The following is a 17,210-nucleotide window of genomic DNA, read 5'->3' on the forward strand; positions in this document are numbered from 1 at the left end:
TTGGTTGCGGCTGTAGCCCTCAAAACTACTCTGCTAGCCTCATGAGTAATATATAGTATTATAATTGCTTCATCATACAGAGTACATTCATATATAACAATACATTATAAATCTAGTCCGCATACATATAAGCACGTGTTAGGAATTTCTTAATCAACTGTCATCTATTATTACTGACTGTACAACCAAATCTAATCCACATGGATACTATAATTCCTTAATATTACATAGTATATACATTTGTTCATCAGACATAGCACATTTTAGTCAAGCACATTTTAGTCATCTCAAAGTATTTAGAGGTAACAGCTCTTGTTTTTTCCTTGTATGTTTCATAGGCTTTCCTTTATGAAATGCCTTATAGCTTCCTCCACCTAGTTAACCTCTTCTTTGCACTTTGGTTTTCACAGCTGGTCCTTTTTTTTTTTTTTTTTTTTTAAGTATTTTGAGTTTTTTTAAAAACTTCATTTTCTTCTCTGATAGATTTTATAGTTGACATTTTCTGGGTCATTTAAGGAAAATTAATTTCTCTTTTGGAAGAAACTGACTCAAAACGCACTTTACTTCAATTTGGGGGAAAAAAAAAGCACCCTTAATTTTTGTCTTCTTATCTCCATATTTAGTCAGATTTTTTTTTTGTCCCTAAAGACAGGGTCTGGCTCTGTCACCTAGGCTGGAATACAGTGAAGCCCATCAGGGCTCACTACACCCTCGACCTCCCAGGCTCAAGTGATACTCCCACCTCAGCCTCCTGAGTTTCTGGGACCACAGGTGTACACTACCACGCCCAGCTAACTTTTTAATTTTTTCTGTAGAAATAGGATCTTGCTATATTACCCAGGCTGGTCTCAACCTTTTGGGCTCAAGGAATCCTCCCAACTTGGCCTTCCAAAGTGCTGGGATTACAGGCATGAGCCACCATGCCAAGCCTATCAGATTTAGTCAGATATTTAAAAATACCTGCATGTATTGGATATCTTCCAGTCACCTTAAAATTGTACTAAATGGAAATCTGCATAGATGACTCTGTATTCAGTGTATAAAAACCTTAGGAAAAAAATAATAAAGTTTAAGAATTTGAGATCCAACAAACTTCTTTTTAACTTCTTTCCTTACTGGCACCCACAAGATGGTTTTTTGTTAATTATTCTAAATACCTTTATGTATTGGCATTAAATTGTAAGTTTATAGGATCCCCTATTCTTTTTGCTTTTTTCCCCCTGAAATTACTGAACTTTGACAGGATCCCTGTTCTCTCTCCTTCAGGGCTTTTTTTTCTGGAACTTGACATTCTCAAATCATTGTCAGTTATTTTTAGTACCTGATACCTCCCTTCTTCAGGTATGTTTTCCCCAATTAGGACTGAATCTACCGTTTGTATCTTGTTTTCCATCCCACGTTCATATAGATTGTGTGGAAAGGCTCTGGAGTATTAGAGAAGCCAGTGGAGTTTCCCTCTGCTCTGGCAACCACAGAACATAGTCCTAGGACCCTTAACACTGTGAGAAAGGAGTTTGGAGTTAGAGACCACTTCCCCAGGGGATGACACATTCCCCAGAACAGATCCCTTGTGTCTAATCCTGAACTACTCCCTTCTGCCATCCCCAATGTGTTAGTTGAGTTAGCCACAAGTTTTTATAGCTTAGTGGTCAAGAAACTATGATAATCCAGAATATGAATTTCTATACAGCCTTTAAATGCATGAGGTAGTTATATATATATATACTGATATAGAAGTTTGTGGTATTAAATCAAAAAGAGCAAATCATAGAACAGTATTTATAGTTTATATGCAGTTTGTTTATATTTATATATAATTTATTTATAGTTTGTAAGTATATGATAATAGATATGGAAGCAAACACATGAAGCTTTTAAGAGGTTATCTCTAGGAGAGGCATGGGCGAGGTAGAGTAGAAGAGGAGTTTTCACATTCCATAGACCTATGTAGCATTTAGGTTTTTAAAATGAATGTGTATGTTTTTAAAATTCTAAAGACTTTTTAAAATAAAATACTTTAGGATTTCAAGTAAATACTCTAGTGGCACAGTCATCTGAATTACTGCCCAGAGCCAGACCTGTCAGAAAACCTTGAATTCTTTACCTTTTCTCATCTGAAATATTCTAACAGCTCGTTCTCAGTGAAATTTATGTGAGAGGGCCCAGAGCATAGCCTCTTAAATGTTGCTTTTTCATTTTTCTCAGAAACCAGCATAATTTATAAGATCAGTAGATATTTATTCCAGGGACCCTTTAAAGAGTTATTTTTATTTCTGGTTTCTGTTTCTTCTGTTCTTTTGTGTGTATATTTGTTTGTTTTGCTTTGTTTGTTTTTTCGAGATGGCGTTTTGCTCTTGTTCCTCAGGCTAGAGTGCAATGGCACAATCTCGGCTCACTGCAACCTCCGCCTCCCAGGTTCAAGTGAGTCTTCTGTCTCAGCCTCCTGAGTAGCTGGGATTACAGGCACTTGCCACTATGCCTGGCTAATTTTTGGCATTTTTTTTTTAGTAGAGACAGGGTTTCACCATGTTGGCCAGGGTAGTCTTGAACTCCTGACCTCAGCTGATCCACCTGCCTTGGCCTCCTAAAGTGCTGGTGGGATTACAGGCGTAAGCCACCACACCCAGCTGTTTCCTGTATTTTTTCAAGCATTGAAATCTCTTGGCTATCTACCCTCTCGAGGGAATCATACTCTGGTCCCCACAGTAATGACAATGTTATTATTTCGACTCTGCTGGTTTAGGATGTGTTCTTGTAAAAAGCTATTTCCAGCTAGGTCCTTGCATCATGTTCCTACCTATATACTTCAGTTACATCCTTTTCGTACTGCCTCCAAATTTTGAAGACAGCCCGAGTGGTTTGGGAGAACCAAGAACATCTGTGCTATCACTTGGTTCAGCCATTGTTGGCTTAATACTGAAAATGTCTGTCTGTTGCCTCTCATTTCTTTTCTCATTTTCTTTCTCCTCTCTTATTCCATCCCATTCCATTCTTTTCTGTCCCTTCCCTTTTGCCTTCTCCCTCTTTATATATATTTTATTACATGTGATTGTGTGTGTGTGTGTGTGTGTGTGTGTAAATGAAGACTTTCTTTCTCCATCTATCTCTTTTTCTTCTGTTTTTTCCCTATAGCAGTAATCAAAACTGGGAAAATACTAAAAAGAATTGCCACGAATCTGGGGAAGTAGGCCAGGCACAGTGGCTCTTAACCTATAATCCCAGCACTTTGGGAGGCCGAAATGGGCAGATCATCCGAGGTCAGGAGTTTGTGGCCAACATGGTGAAACCCTGTCTCTACTAAAAATGTAAGTTAGTCAGGTGTGGTGGCAGCACCTGTAGTCCCAGTTACTCTAGAGGCTGAGGTAGGAGAATCGCCTGAACCCGGGAGGTGGAGGTTACACGCTACTGCACTCCAGGCTGGGTCATAGAGCGAGACTCCTTCTCAAAAATAAATAAATAAAATAATGGAAGTAATTTTTCTCTTCTAATTCTACTGCATTATAAATTTTATTTCTATTACTCCTGGCGAGTGCTCAGGGTATGAGGAATTAACTAGCCAAATGTATAGAGAATACACACTAGCATGGTCTATTTCTTATGTGGCCTATTCTCCAGATGTCAGCCTGGTTTTTTTTTTTTTTTACTTTTTGCTGCAAGTCCATGTAAGTCTACTGCTTCTAAATCTTTACTTCCTTCCAGAATCTAACCAGATTTTATCAGCTTAATGAAGAGCTGGTTCTTTCGTTAGGTTTTTTGATGATAAACATATGATGTGGGATGAGAATAGCCATCCATGAATTCCTGAAGGGCAGGAACTATTCCTTATTCATCTTTATCTCCTAGTCTAGCGTGGTGCCTGGCACAAGGTTCTTAGTCAGTATTTTCAGGCAAAGATAAATTGGTGCATCTTATTCTGAACTTTGTAAGAGACATGTGCAACAAACTGATCATTGTAAAAATATAACTTTTGTGACATCAATTTGCCTTTCCCAAAACAAAGTTTTCTTACATAACAAACACTTTGTAACAACTTGTATGAATTCTATAAATTATTGAGTGAGCTTCCAATGGGGAACTCTTATCTTTTTATTCTCCTTCATATCAAATGGTGGTATCACATTTGTATCATAACTTTTTTTTTTTTTTTAATGGAGTCTTGCTCTGTCACCCAGGCTAGAGTGCAGTGGTGCAATCTCAGCTCACTGCAACCTCCGCCTCCCTGGTTCAAGCGATTCTCCTGCCTCAGCCTCCCAAGTAGTTAGGACTACAGGTGCGTGCCACCACACCTGGCTAAATTTTTATATTTTTAGTAGAGACAGGGTTTCACCGTGTTAGCCAGGATGGTCTCGATCTCCTAACCTCGTGACCTGCCTGCCTCGGCCTCCCAAAGTGTTGGGATTACAGGTGTGAGCCACTGCACCCATCCATAACTTTTTTTTTTAACGACAAACATCCGTAATTAGATATTTTATTTGAAACTTCTTAAATTATTCCACAGGTTTAAATTAGGAAAGGAGACAATTTTTTCAAATATTTTTTTCTTTTTAACACCTACCTCTTACACAAAAAGATAACTCATTTTTTATGATAAAAGGAGCCCTTGGAAAAAAATGCACACATTCTTCTAATGTATTTCTGTATAGATAGGAAAAACTATACATGTGGTTTTAAAAAATCAATGATAATTCCTGTGGTTTAAAAGAATATGGTTTGGCAGTCAACTTTGTAATAGAATGATAAAATGAAATTATTGATTGATTGCTAATTCTGTTATCCAAAGCTATCTCTCTGTATTGGAAACCTATAAAAATAACCAAAGGTGATTCTTCATTGGAATCCTAATGTCTATAAAATCAGACTAGGAAAGTTTGAGTAGTTAAGTGGTTAAGTCAAGAATCTTCTGTTCATTTTCCTTTTTTCTCATTTTCTTTTAGAACTGCCACTGGATGACCAGAATTCCCTGTAGCTGATAATGTTGGGAATAAACTCTGCAACTTTCTTTGGCATTCAGTTGTTAGAAACAAATAGGATGCAAATTCCTCAACTCCAGATTATGAAAACAGTACTTGGAAAACTGAAAACTACCTAAATGATCGTCTTTGGTTGGGCGGTGTTCTTAGCGAGCAGAAGCCTTGGCCAGGGTCTGCTGTTGACTCTTGAAGAGCACATAGCCCACTTCCTAGGGAATAGAGGTGCCACTACTACCATGGGTAATTCCTGTATCTGCCGAGATGACAGTGGAACAGACGACAGTGTTGACACCCAGCAGCAACAGGCCGAGAACAGTGCAGTACCCACTGCAGACACAAGGAGCCAACCACGGGACCCTGTTCGGCCACCAAGGAGGGGCCGAGGACCACACGAGCCAAGGAGAAAGAAACAAAATGTGGATGGGCTAGTGTTGGACACACTGGCAGTAATACGAACTCTTGTAGATAAGTAAGTGTCTGACTCACAGTCACCTCCAATGTAATAAAAAGTGTTCTGCCAGGAACCATGACTTTTAGGACTCCTTCAGTTCGCTTAGGACATACTCACCAAGCCTTGTACTCACAGGGCAAAGGAGAATATTTTAATTCTCCTCGGATGGTAGAGTGAATTATAAGATTGGGTGATTTTGCTTGTTGTCATCTACTCTGTCTGGAAATGTGTAAATATTTAGCAGAAAACACTAATTAAAGCTATGACCTTTATTAGAGAATAGAGTAGATATGGAGTGAGTTTATGCTGCTAGCTACAATAGGAAACGGTTTCATGAAGGCTCACTGTTAATGGTGCGTGCCTGTCTATTCCACTGACCACAGATTCAAAGTAAGTTGTTTTACCAAGAACATGGCTACAGGCAACTCTCTTGGCAACATAAGGACAAAAGTCAAGGAGAGTTTTCATTATCCTTTATTTGATCCTTATCCTTTGACTATCTTTGATTCATTTAGAAAGTATGTCAGTTGAAACTGCAAGGCACACCTTTACCTGTTTTGTCTTTTCTCTGCTTTGTCTACCTCTAAGAAATCTCACATTGAATAACAGTGAAATTAAAGGGCATCATTCAAGTGGAAAAGAACATTTAACTTAAGATTGTATAGTTAAGAGCACAAAGTTTAGGACCACGATAAGCCTGATTCTAGTTCTGGCCTTACTAGCTGCATTACATTGGATAAGTTACTTCTTAAAGCCTCAGATTCCTCATCTATAAATGGGGTAATACTGTTCCTACAAGGATTATCATGAGATAATGTACATAAGGCATTTAGTGTGGAGCTTTGTACTTAACAGTTGCTCAGTAGATGGTAGTATTTTTTATAGTTACTTATGTCTTCTTTTTGCTTCAGGCCCTGCTAGTAAATTTAATTATATAAACATTTGATAATCACATTTATAGAAATCTGGTTTAATTTAGTTCCTCAAAAATTAAGCATAAAACAGTGTACCTGTGAATACAAACAAATTTTTAGAAATGTATTAGACTTTTCCATAAAATACTGGAACATTTGTTAGTCTTCAAGAATAATAATTTTTTGGCCAGACACAATGGCTCATACCTGTAATCCCAACACTTTGAGAGGCTGAGGTAGAAACATAGCTTGAGGCCAGGAGTTCAAGACTAGCCTGGGCAACATAGGGAGACCCCATCTTTACAAAAAAATTTAAAAATTAGACGGCACAGTGGCATGTGCCTGTGGTCCCAGCTACTCAGGATTCTAAGGCCAGAGTACTGCTAGAGCCCAGGAGTTTGCAGCTGTGGTGAGCTGTGATTGCTCCACTGCACTCCAGCCTGGGCAACAGAGCAAAACCCTGTCTCAAAAATAATTAATTAAAAAAAAAATTTTTTTTTTGAGACGGAGTCTCACTCTGTTGCCCATGCTACAGTGCAGTGGTGCACTCTTGGCTCACTGCAATGTCCGCTTGCCAGGTTCAAGTGATTCTCCTGCCTCAGCCTCCTGAGTAGCTGGGATTACAGGTGCGTGCCACCATGCCCGGCTAATTTTTTTGTATTTTTAGTAGAGACAGCGTTTCATCGTGTTAACCAGGATGGTCTCAATCTCCTGACTTGTGATCCACCTGCCTTGGCCTCCCAAAGTGCTGGGATTACAGGCGTGAGCAACTGCTCTTGGCCCCCCTTGCTATATTTTAAAAGAGAGTGACATGGTATACGAACCTCTTTGTTTTTAACTTCTCTCAACATTGAAATCTATGTTGCTATATATAAATCTACAACTGCTTCTGACTGCTACAGAGTATTCCTTTGTATGCCTGAAAGTACTATATTTTGTTACATTTTTCATCTGGTGATGGTCACTTAGGTTACTGCCAAATTTTTGTTCCTACAAATAGCACTGCAATGAACAGCACAAATATACATTGATTTTTAGACCTGTGTAAAAATTTATCTAGATCTGTTGCATATATGCATACTTAATTTTATTATTGCCAGATTATTCTTCAGAAATGTTTGCATCAGTCAATTACATTATTTGAACAGCTATCATCTAATGAGTACTTGAAATGACCATGCTAATTCCTATATTACAGGGTTATTCTGAGGATTAAATGACTTAAGACAATAGCGTTTTTGGTTTTTTTTCCCACAGTAAATCAGAGACCCACAATATGTAAACAAGTAAGTGGTGAGTTGTTAAGCAGTTAGAATTGTTTAATGGAAAACATTTCATTATTGAAGTTCCCCTGAAGCACTTTTTAAAGATTTCTGGGATCACACCACTGACTTAAGGTATATAATGCCACTTTGGAGCAATGTCTGGAATGTTAAATAGTTCCTTAAGTTTGATTTTGTTTTCTTGTAATACTGTTTAATGAAGTATAAGCATGTAGTGGTATTTCAGAAGGAAACTTCAAAATGAAGATGTGTTTATAGGCCCTTGCTTCCGTAAGTCCTCATCTGGGATTGTCATCTCTCTTCCTGGCATTTCTCTGAGGTAAGTATGAAGAAGATGATTTTGACCTTCCTAGCTTGTCTCAGTTGGCATTGAGCCTCTAAGGGTAAAGCTGAGAGTAGGCTGTGGTCTCCAGTTTTAGTCCTGTGGTTTTACCTCAGGACACATACTAGTTCTTGTCTGTACCCACCTGACCATTTTGTTTGTGGGCATTGTGGACAATGGCTTTGGAAATGAGCACATATGGTATACATTCATCCTTATAGGTCATAGCTCAGGTTGTCTCTTCTATCTCTTTCCTTAACATTTGTATTCATTCCTTCGTCTCTTTTTACCCCCACACCTCCGGTTTGAATTTTTACTTGGAATTGTCATTTATTATTTCCTCTGGTTTAATGCCTTGAATTTTTTTTTTTTTCAGTGATCAGGAACCTCCGTATTCAATGATAACATTACATGAAATGGCAGAAACAGGTATTTTTAGTTTTTTTTATTACTGTGTAATGAATATATAATAATGAAGAAATGTAGCCAGCTTTTGTTTTTTGTTTTGTTTTGTTTTGAAATAAAAGACTCCAAAAAACTAGCATACATGACAAAGAAAAAAGCCCTTACTGTATGGAAATTTCCCTGTATAGGTATAATAGGCAATGCATATTGTATCCCTTTTTTTGTTTTTGTCATTGACAGATCTTTGACCATACTTTTCTGGAATGGAGAGGATCTATATCTATATCTATATCTATATCTATATCTATATCTATATCTATATCTGTTCTGGAATGGAGAGGAGATATATATATACACACATACATACATACATACATACATACATACATACACATACACACTTTGAAACAGAGTCTCACTGTGTTGCCCAGGCTGGAGTGCTGTGGCATGATCACAGCTCAACTATACCTCAACCTGCCCTGGCTCAGGTGATCCCCCTACCTCAGCCTCTCAAGTAGCTAGGACCATAGGCGCATGCCACAATACCCAGCAGTTTTTCTTTTTGTAGAGACAAAATTTCACCGTGTTGCCCAGACTGATCTTGTACGCCTGGGCTCAGGAGATCCTCCTGCCTCAGCCTCCCAAAGTGCTGGTATTACAGGCATGAGCCACAGCCCCTGGCCAAGGATATTTTTTGTTCCTTTGTTTCCTAAGTATCATTCTGAAAACAAAGCCAACTGCTGAGTATACTTCGTTTTCTCAGTTAACTCCTATGTAGTAAATAAGATGCTTAAAACTATTTTAATGTGAGAACTCAAGACCATAGCTTAACCTTTTTCTGAATGAAAGTACCCACAAAGCACCAGACTCCTGTAACTTAAGATGTTTTTACTCCACCACAATGACTAGCAATTGATAATTAGATAATTATGTCCACGCCAAATATTAGCTGCTAAAAATCTATAGGCCAGAAGTGTTTCTTTTAATGTGAATTGATCTTGTGTGACTTTATAAGTTATATATTTTCACATTTTAAAAATAGCGACTCCATCATATAATCTTTTTTATTTGCTCTTAGATGAAGGATGGTTGGATGTTGTCCAGTCTTTAATTAGAGTTATTCCACTGGAAGATCCATTGGGACCAGCTGTTATAACCTTGTTACTAGATGAATGTCCATTGCCCACTAAAGTAAGTTAATAACTTGTCTTTTATGAAACTATCATTTGTGCTTAAGCACAGGATAAATTACCGTAAAGAACATTTGATGTAATGTGTTTCATCTTTATACATTTGGGGTCTGTTTTATTCACTATTGATTTATTATGTAAATTTATTTTTTATTACTAATGAAGAATTACATCCTACTTTTTTTTTTTCTTTGAGACAAGCATCTCGCTCTGTCACCCAGGCTGGAGTGCAGTGGCGCAATCTTGGCTCACTGCAGTCTCTGCCTCTTCGGTTCAAGCGATTCTCCTGCGTCAGCCTCCTAAGTAGCTGGGATTACAGGCACCCCACCACCACACCCAGCTAATTTTTGTATTTTTAGTAGAGACGGATTTCACCATGTTGCGCAGGCTGGTCTTGAACTCCTGACTTCAAGTTATCTACCTGCCTCAGCCTCCTCCCAAAGTGCTGAGGTTACAGTCATGAGCTGCTGTGCCTGGCCCTCTGTCTTTTTATTTATTTGTTTGTTTTTGAGACAGGGTTTTACTTTGTCACCCAGACTGTAGTGCAGTAGCACAATCACATCTCACTGCAACAGCCTTCCTGGCTCAGGTGATCCGCCCACCTCAGCCTCCCATGTAGTTGGGACCATAGACGTACGACCCCATGTCTGGCTAATTTTGTATTTTTTGTAGAGATGGAGTTTCATCATGTTGCCCAGGCTGGTCTTGAACTCCTGGGCTCAAGTAGTTGGCCCACCTCAGCCTCCCAAAGTGCTGGGATCACAGGCGTGAGCCACCCTGCCCCACCACATCTCTATCAAGGCTTTAGTTTAATTTCTTTTTTTCTTCTTCCTTTCTTTCATTCCTTTCTTTCCTCCCTACTCCTTCCTTCCCCTTCCTTCATCCTTCCCCTTCCCCCTTCTTTCCCCCTTCCTTCCCCTTTCCTTCCCCCTTCCTCCCTCCCGCCCTCTCTCTCTTCCTTCCTTCTTTCCTTTTCTTCCTTCTTTTCTTCCTTCTTTCCCTTTCCTTCTTCCTGGCACCGTCCTGCCCCGCCCAGCCTGGAGTACAGTGACACAATCATGGTTCACTGTATCCTCAACCTCCCAGGTTCAAGTGATCCTCTTGCCTCAGTCTCCCATGAAGTTGGGACTACAGGCATGCACCACCGTATACCCAGCTAATTTTTTAAAATTTTTTGTAGAGAAAGGGTCTCACAATGTTGCCCAGGCTGGTTTTGAACTCCTGGTCTCGAGGGATCCTCCCACCTTGGCTTCTCAAAGTGTTGGGATAATAGACATAAGCCACTGTGCCCAGCCTAGGTTAAAATGTTTAAAATGTTAAAAATAGAAGCATTTAAGTCTGGGTGCAGTGGCTCACACCTGTAATCCTGGCATTTTGGGAGGCTGAGGCAGGCAGATCACCTGAGGTCAGGAATTCAAGACCAGCCTGGCCAACATGGTGAAACCCTGTCTCTACTAAAATACAAAAAAAAAAAATCAGCCACATGTGATGGCAGGCACCTGTAATCCCAGCTACTCAGGAGGCTGAGGCATGAGAATTGCTTGAACCTGGGAGGTGGAGGTTGCAGTGACTTGAGATCATGCCACTGCACTCCAGTCTGGGTGACAAAGTGAAACTCGGTCTCAAAAAAAAAAAAAAAGCCATTTAGGTTGGGTGAAGTGACTCATGCTTGTAACCTCAGCCAAGGCAGGCAGATTGTTAGAGTGCAGGAGTTAAGACCAGCCTGGGCAACATGGTGAAACCTTGTTCCTACAAAAAATTCCAAAAGTTAATAGGATGTGGTGGTGCTTGCCTGTAGTCCCAGCTGCTCAGGAGGCTGAGGTGGGAAGATTGGTTGAGCTCAGGAGGTTGAGACTACTGTGAGCCAAGATCGCATCACTGTGCTCCAACCCGGTTAAAAAAAGAAGTGTTTGTATCTGAGGTGGTGACCTTTATTCAGAAGCTGGAAGAGAATGTTCAGTTGTTGAGCTGATTTTCTTACCTTTTTCTAAGCAATTTCCTCATAACAAAAGTTTTAAAAATGTTATTAGGAGGAAAAACTGGGTGGCTCACGCCTGCGATCCCTGAACTTTGGGAAACCAAGGCAGGAGGGTCAGTTAAGCTCAGGAGTTTGATACCAGCTTGAGCAATATAGTGAGACCTCGTCTCTATTAAGAAAAAAAAAAACAACAGACATGGTGACTTATGCCTGTAATGCCAGTACTTTGAGAGACCAAGGCAGATGGATCCCTTGAGGTCAGGAGTTCGAGACCAGCCTGGCCAACATGGTGAAACCTCATCTCTACTAAAAAATAAAAATAAAAATAAAAATTAGCCAGCATGATAGCATGTGTGTGCCTGTAATCCCAGCTACTTGGGAGGCTGAGACAGGATAATCACTTGAAGGCTGAGACAGGATAATCACTTGAACCTGGAAGGCGGAGGTTGCAATGAGCTGAGATCGCATCACTGCACTCCAGCCTGGGTGACAGAGTGAGACTCCATCTCAAAAAAAAAAAGTTAAAATTGAAAACATTTTTGAATCTTACTCAAACTTATTAATGATTAGTACAACCTTGGTTATCCCTTGCATAGAACAGAAGTATCAAACTTTCATTGCCTTAGTCCATGTGTTTTACAGAATCTCTTTTTTTTTTTTTTTGATTCTGGCATCTTTTGTTTTTAAGATGGGGTCTTGCTATGTTGCCCAGGCTGGTCTCAAATTCCTGGTCTCAAGCATCCTTCCACCTTGGCCTCCCAAAGGCCATAGAATTGCAGGCATGAGCCACGGTGCCCAGCCTTGATTCTGGCATTTTGATTAATCTGTTTAAGCCCAGTGCAGGAAAACATTGTGGACAGAAGGGGAAAGTCTTTAGCCTAGTCACCAGTGAATTGACCTTTGCTTAGGCTTATAAGAGTTGCCTCTTTTAATTTGCCTTCAGCTATGTTGGTTCATCCCTCTAATCCCAACACTTTGAGAGTCTGGAGGATCACTTAAGACCATGAGTTCAAGACCAGCCTGAGCAACATAATGAGACCTCCATCTCTACAGAAAATTAAAATTATCTGGGCATGGTGACATGTGCCTGTAGTCTCAGCTATGAGGGAGGCTGAGGTGGGAGGATCACTTGAGCCCAGGAGGTAAAGGCTACAGTGAGCCATGATCACTTCACTGCACATCAGCCTGGGCAACAAAGTGAGAACAAAAAGAACACTTTGGGGTTTGTTTTTGCTTAGTAAAACTTTTTTTAAACGTAATTTTTAACTTCAAAATCACTAGCCTTTAATATTAATAATCATAATGGCATTTAGTGGGTTTAATCTGTTTAGTGATTCAAGAATATGTAGCATATATTTGATACAACTTATGCATTTTGAATGAAATAGAATCTATTAAGTCATGTAAGGAGACTTTCAGGTTGATCAGATAGCTATTTCCCATCAATAATGATATCATTGGGGTACATTGCATAATTTTTATATGGTCATTCTGAGTTTAACACCTGGTTAAAGCCTTTTTTTTTGGGCGGGGGGCGGACAGAGTCTTGCTCTGTCTCCGAGGCTGGAGTGCAGTGGCGCCATCTCTGCTCAATGCAACCTCTGCCTCCCAGATTTAAGCAATTCTCCTGCCTCAGCCTCCCAAGTAGCTGGGATTATAGGCATGCAGCACCACGCCCAGATGATTTTTGCATCTTAGTAGAGATGAGGTTTCACCATGTTGGCCAGGCTGATCTCAAACTCTTGACCTTGTGATCTGCCAACCTCAACCTCCCAAAGTGCTGGTTATAGCTTTTGTCTCAAAAAATGAGTCTGGGAAAATAACCTGTGTAGTATATAGGTCACATTCACTTGTATGTTTTTGTTTTAGGATGCACTCCAGAAATTGACTGAAATTCTCAATTTAAATGGAGAAGTAGCTTGCCAAGACTCAGGCCATCCTGCTAAACACAGGAACACATCTGCAGTCCTAGGCTGCTTGGCAGAGAAACTAGCAGGTAACTTTGGGACACTCCACAGTGGAAGATCTTAAGTTATTTGACATTAAAGGGAAATTTGTACTGTAGGTCTTTGATCAAGCCTGCTATACCAGAAAGAATCTCTTAAAAACAATATTGAGAGACATAGACTAACTGGAAGAAAATTACTAAAAGGCTACAGAGGTGAATGCAATTTAATTTAGCTTTGTGGATTTTCAGGGGAAGTTTTAAAAGAAAAAAGTTGTGCTTATTTGCTTTAAGAATAAGGAGCAGGAAAAAGAAAAAAGGGAAAAAAGCTAAATTCAGCATAACAAAGATATGTATATATGTATACTATATATAATTTGCATATATACACACTGCATAAAGTTTAGCTAGATTATGAAGACATACAAGGTAGGGGGAGAGGAAAAGGAACTTCAGATTGGAGCAGTTCCTGAGAAGCAGATATTTCATTTATGAATATTACCCATTTTAAGAAAGTTAACAGCAAAGTACAGGGGCATAGTTCAGCTACTTCACGTGTTGTGGAAGAAATAATGGATTAGAAATCAGAACATGTGACTGCTGGTTTAGACTCTGCCATGTGCTCCCCAAGTGCCCTGGAGTTAGTTATTTCACTCTGTGGGCTCACTTGCTTAACTTTGAAATGGGGCTGGTACTATTTTCTACCTCAGAGCAGGAGGTTTGAATAAGATAATGTGCATGAGAGTATTTTGTAAACGGTAAAAGAGTTCTACCAAAACAATTTGATTGTTACTACTGTTTTAAAATAATATGGCATTTTAATTATATCAAGTGTTTGTTGTATTTGTGTAGGTCCTGCAAGTATAGGTTTACTTAGCCCAGGAATACTGGAATATTTGCTACAGTGTCTGGTAAGTGAGACATCAAAACTATTTATTCTTAGTCATCTAGAAGTGTGCGTCATCTAGAACTGTGCATTTTCTCAAATTGCTGGCATAGCCACTGACAAAGAGAATAGAATCACTTATAAATTTTATTTGTAGGTGTTTCCCAAGTGCTTATTTATTCCCTCCTATGTTTAAAAAAGAGAGTGGGATAGGAATTTATCCCAACCAGCAAAAACAGCTGAGTTGGCCTGGTTTTAAATTTGGTCATAAGATAGCTGCTATGATTGGCTCTTGTGCATGTTCCTAGAGTTTGCCAAATGGTAATAGGGACCTCCACAGTAGAAACAAAATTACATGGCATTCCAAGTCAGGAGGCCATCAGGTCAGATTCCCAGTATTTATAAATCTCTACTCCTCCCTGCCCTCCCCCTCACTGCTACTGTTCTTAAAACTGTTGTCACTGGAGTGTTTAATATATTGTCTGTGAAGCTTGTGGTTTGCTAGGGTTGTGCCTTCAGATCTCTCATAGTGCTGGCCTGCGGTCTTGAATGGTCCGTATTTTTAAAAGTTATTTTTGTAGGCCCAGTGAGCATTGGCCTTTTTCAGAACTCTGGTCTGAAAAACCTTATTTGTCAATACCCACGTGATATGTGCTTAAAACACTTACCTTACTCTCAATGAGCACTCTGGGGATGCCGCATGACAGTCCTTTAATTTCAAGAAGTTTATTGGTTAGTTGAGGAAACAAAACTACTCACCAGATAATTAGCCTCTATTTTATCACAGGATGTGATCATGGGAGAAATTACTTCCTCAAGATTAAATGAGGGCCGGGCTCAGTGGCTCACACCTATAATCCCAGCATTTGGGAAGCTGAGGTGGGGCAGGTCACCTGAGGTCAGGAGTTCAAGACAGCCTGGTCAACATGGCGAAACCCAGTCCCTACTTAAAATAAAAAAATTAGCCGGGTATGGTGGCATGTGCCTATAGTCCCAGCTACTCAGGAGGCTGAGGCAGGAAATTGCTTGAAGCTGGAAGGCAGAGATTGCTGAGATTGTGCCACTGAACTCTAGCCTGGATGACAGAGCAAGACTCTCTCGCAAGAAAAAAAGACTAAATGAGAAGGTGAGAGAGATGGGTGATATGAGTAATGAGAGCTGGGATGTCATGAAAGTCAGACTTCCCTCAGCTGGCGGACCCTCAGCTGGGTCGTGCCATAAGATTAGGATTTTATTGTGCCCAGAGGAGAAAAAAATGGCTTTCTTAGCTAAGGGAACATCACAGGCAGAAACCCAGAGACAGAATTGTCTGATCAGAGAAGACAGAGTTCAGAGATGGGACACAGACTGAGTAGCCAGCTAGAAAGGATTTAGGGCCTGAAAAGCCAGGCAGAGGGGTTCAGATGGATATGAGAAGAAATAGAATGCAGAATAGGCTTTCCAGCATCAGGGATAGTGGTTATATAAGCTTTTCAGAACTTAGGTGGGAACCAAGGAAGTGAGTGGAAATCCTCTGATGTTCTGGAGCTCTTCTGGTGGCTCCCAATGCAGCAGTAGGGAAAGAATGGCTATGAGAAGATGTCATGTTCAACAGATAGACCTTTCCTTAAAACGGAACTCATGCGACATGAATTTAACTGTAACTAAAAGAACTCACTTGTTGTTTTCTCCTGTCTACCATCAGCATTTATAGAATTCCTTTCAGGGAACAGATTAAACACTAAGCCATTAATTGTTAATTTAATCATTTATAATTTTGGAACTTGGTAGTGATAAGTGGTTCTTTTTAGGGTTCTAAGTAAAAGATCATTTTTAGTTTATAATTCTAGGTTTCTGTTTGGCTTGCATAAATGAATGTGAAAATCAATATTTTATTTAACAAAGCCCTAATATAAATTTTACTAAGAAAATAACATAGTGTATTTAATACTTTTGAAATTTCCAAATCTATAAATTAACCTAGTGACTTTAAGAAAAAAAAATACAAGAGTAAGAGAGTCTGTCTCAGTTCTTCATTACTAACATTTTTAGCCAAATGGATAATAGAGGACTTGAATGAATAAAACTTTTCTGACCACTCAAACATCTAGCACATATTGGGCAAGGAAATGAAACTGATATCTTGCCACTTCTTCAGGGGAATGATTTTTTTTTTATCTTTTGTTGTTTTTCAGAAGTTACAGTCCCACCCCACAGTCATGCTTTTTGCACTTATCGCACTGGAAAAGTTTGCACAGACAAGTAGGTATAGTGACTTCTTGCACTAATGATCTTCTGTATTGGTTGTTAAAAATTTTATTTTTCTTAGTTACTGGATGAGCCTACACTTTGAACCCCATCAGATGGGCATACATTCTGTTTTCGTCTGGATAGACACGTTAAAGCCAATGGAGTATAACAGGGACAAAGACAAGGATTTTCTCACCTAAGAATTAAAACTTGGTAACCATAATTACTCACTTTTTATAGACAAAAATTTAGTGATGAAATTGCTACTTTCTAGGAAAGGTGTGGTGGCTCAGGCCCGTAATCCCAGCACTTTGGGAGGTCAAGGCCAGAGGATTGCTTTGGGCCAGGAGTTCGAGACCAAGGTGGGCAACATAGCAAGACTCAATCTCTACAAAAAATTTTAAAAATCATCCAGGCATGGTGGCATGCACCTGTGTTCTTAGCTACTTGGGATGCTGAGGTGGGGGGTTTACTTGAGCCTAGTAGTTCAAGGTTACAGTGAGCCATAGTTGTGCCATTGCACTCCAGCCTGGGCAATAGAGCAAGACCCTGTGACTAAAAAAAAGAAAAAGAAAATAGTCAAAATTCTTTGACTGTGTTATCCCTAGAAATTTTAATTGAAGTCTATTCTAGTCTC

The 17,210-nt window shown here is 39.6% G+C and overlaps 1 protein-coding gene across 8 annotated transcripts in view; it reads left to right on the top strand.

Annotated features, from left to right (window-relative positions):
• The window catches only part of RSPRY1 (ring finger and SPRY domain containing 1), a 51,682-nt gene that overhangs the window by 10,762 nt on the left and 23,710 nt on the right, over positions 1–17,210 (top strand). For 6 of the 8 annotated variants that reach the window (XM_012447897.3, XM_012447898.3, XM_012447893.3 and 3 more), the window contains 6 exons: positions 4,935–5,439; positions 8,317–8,369; positions 9,424–9,536; positions 13,383–13,509; positions 14,311–14,369; positions 16,519–16,585. In XM_012447897.3, the coding sequence (XP_012303320.1) occupies positions 5,090–5,439; positions 8,317–8,369; positions 9,424–9,536; positions 13,383–13,509; positions 14,311–14,369; positions 16,519–16,585 (769 nt within the window). In that variant the 5' untranslated portion in view covers positions 4,935–5,089. Of the gene's footprint in view, positions 1–1,266; positions 1,342–4,934; positions 5,444–8,316; positions 8,370–9,423; positions 9,537–13,382; positions 13,510–14,310; positions 14,370–16,518; positions 16,586–17,210 lie in introns of those variants that run through there. The other 2 variants (XM_012447896.3, XM_064383102.1) reach the window with 2 other exon arrangements.

This window comes from Aotus nancymaae, unplaced genomic scaffold (assembly GCF_030222135.1).
Source record: "Aotus nancymaae isolate 86718 unplaced genomic scaffold, 86718_ANA_hifiasm-v0.15.2.pri h1tg000030l, whole genome shotgun sequence".
Classification (NCBI taxonomy): domain Eukaryota; kingdom Metazoa; phylum Chordata; class Mammalia; order Primates; family Aotidae; genus Aotus; species Aotus nancymaae.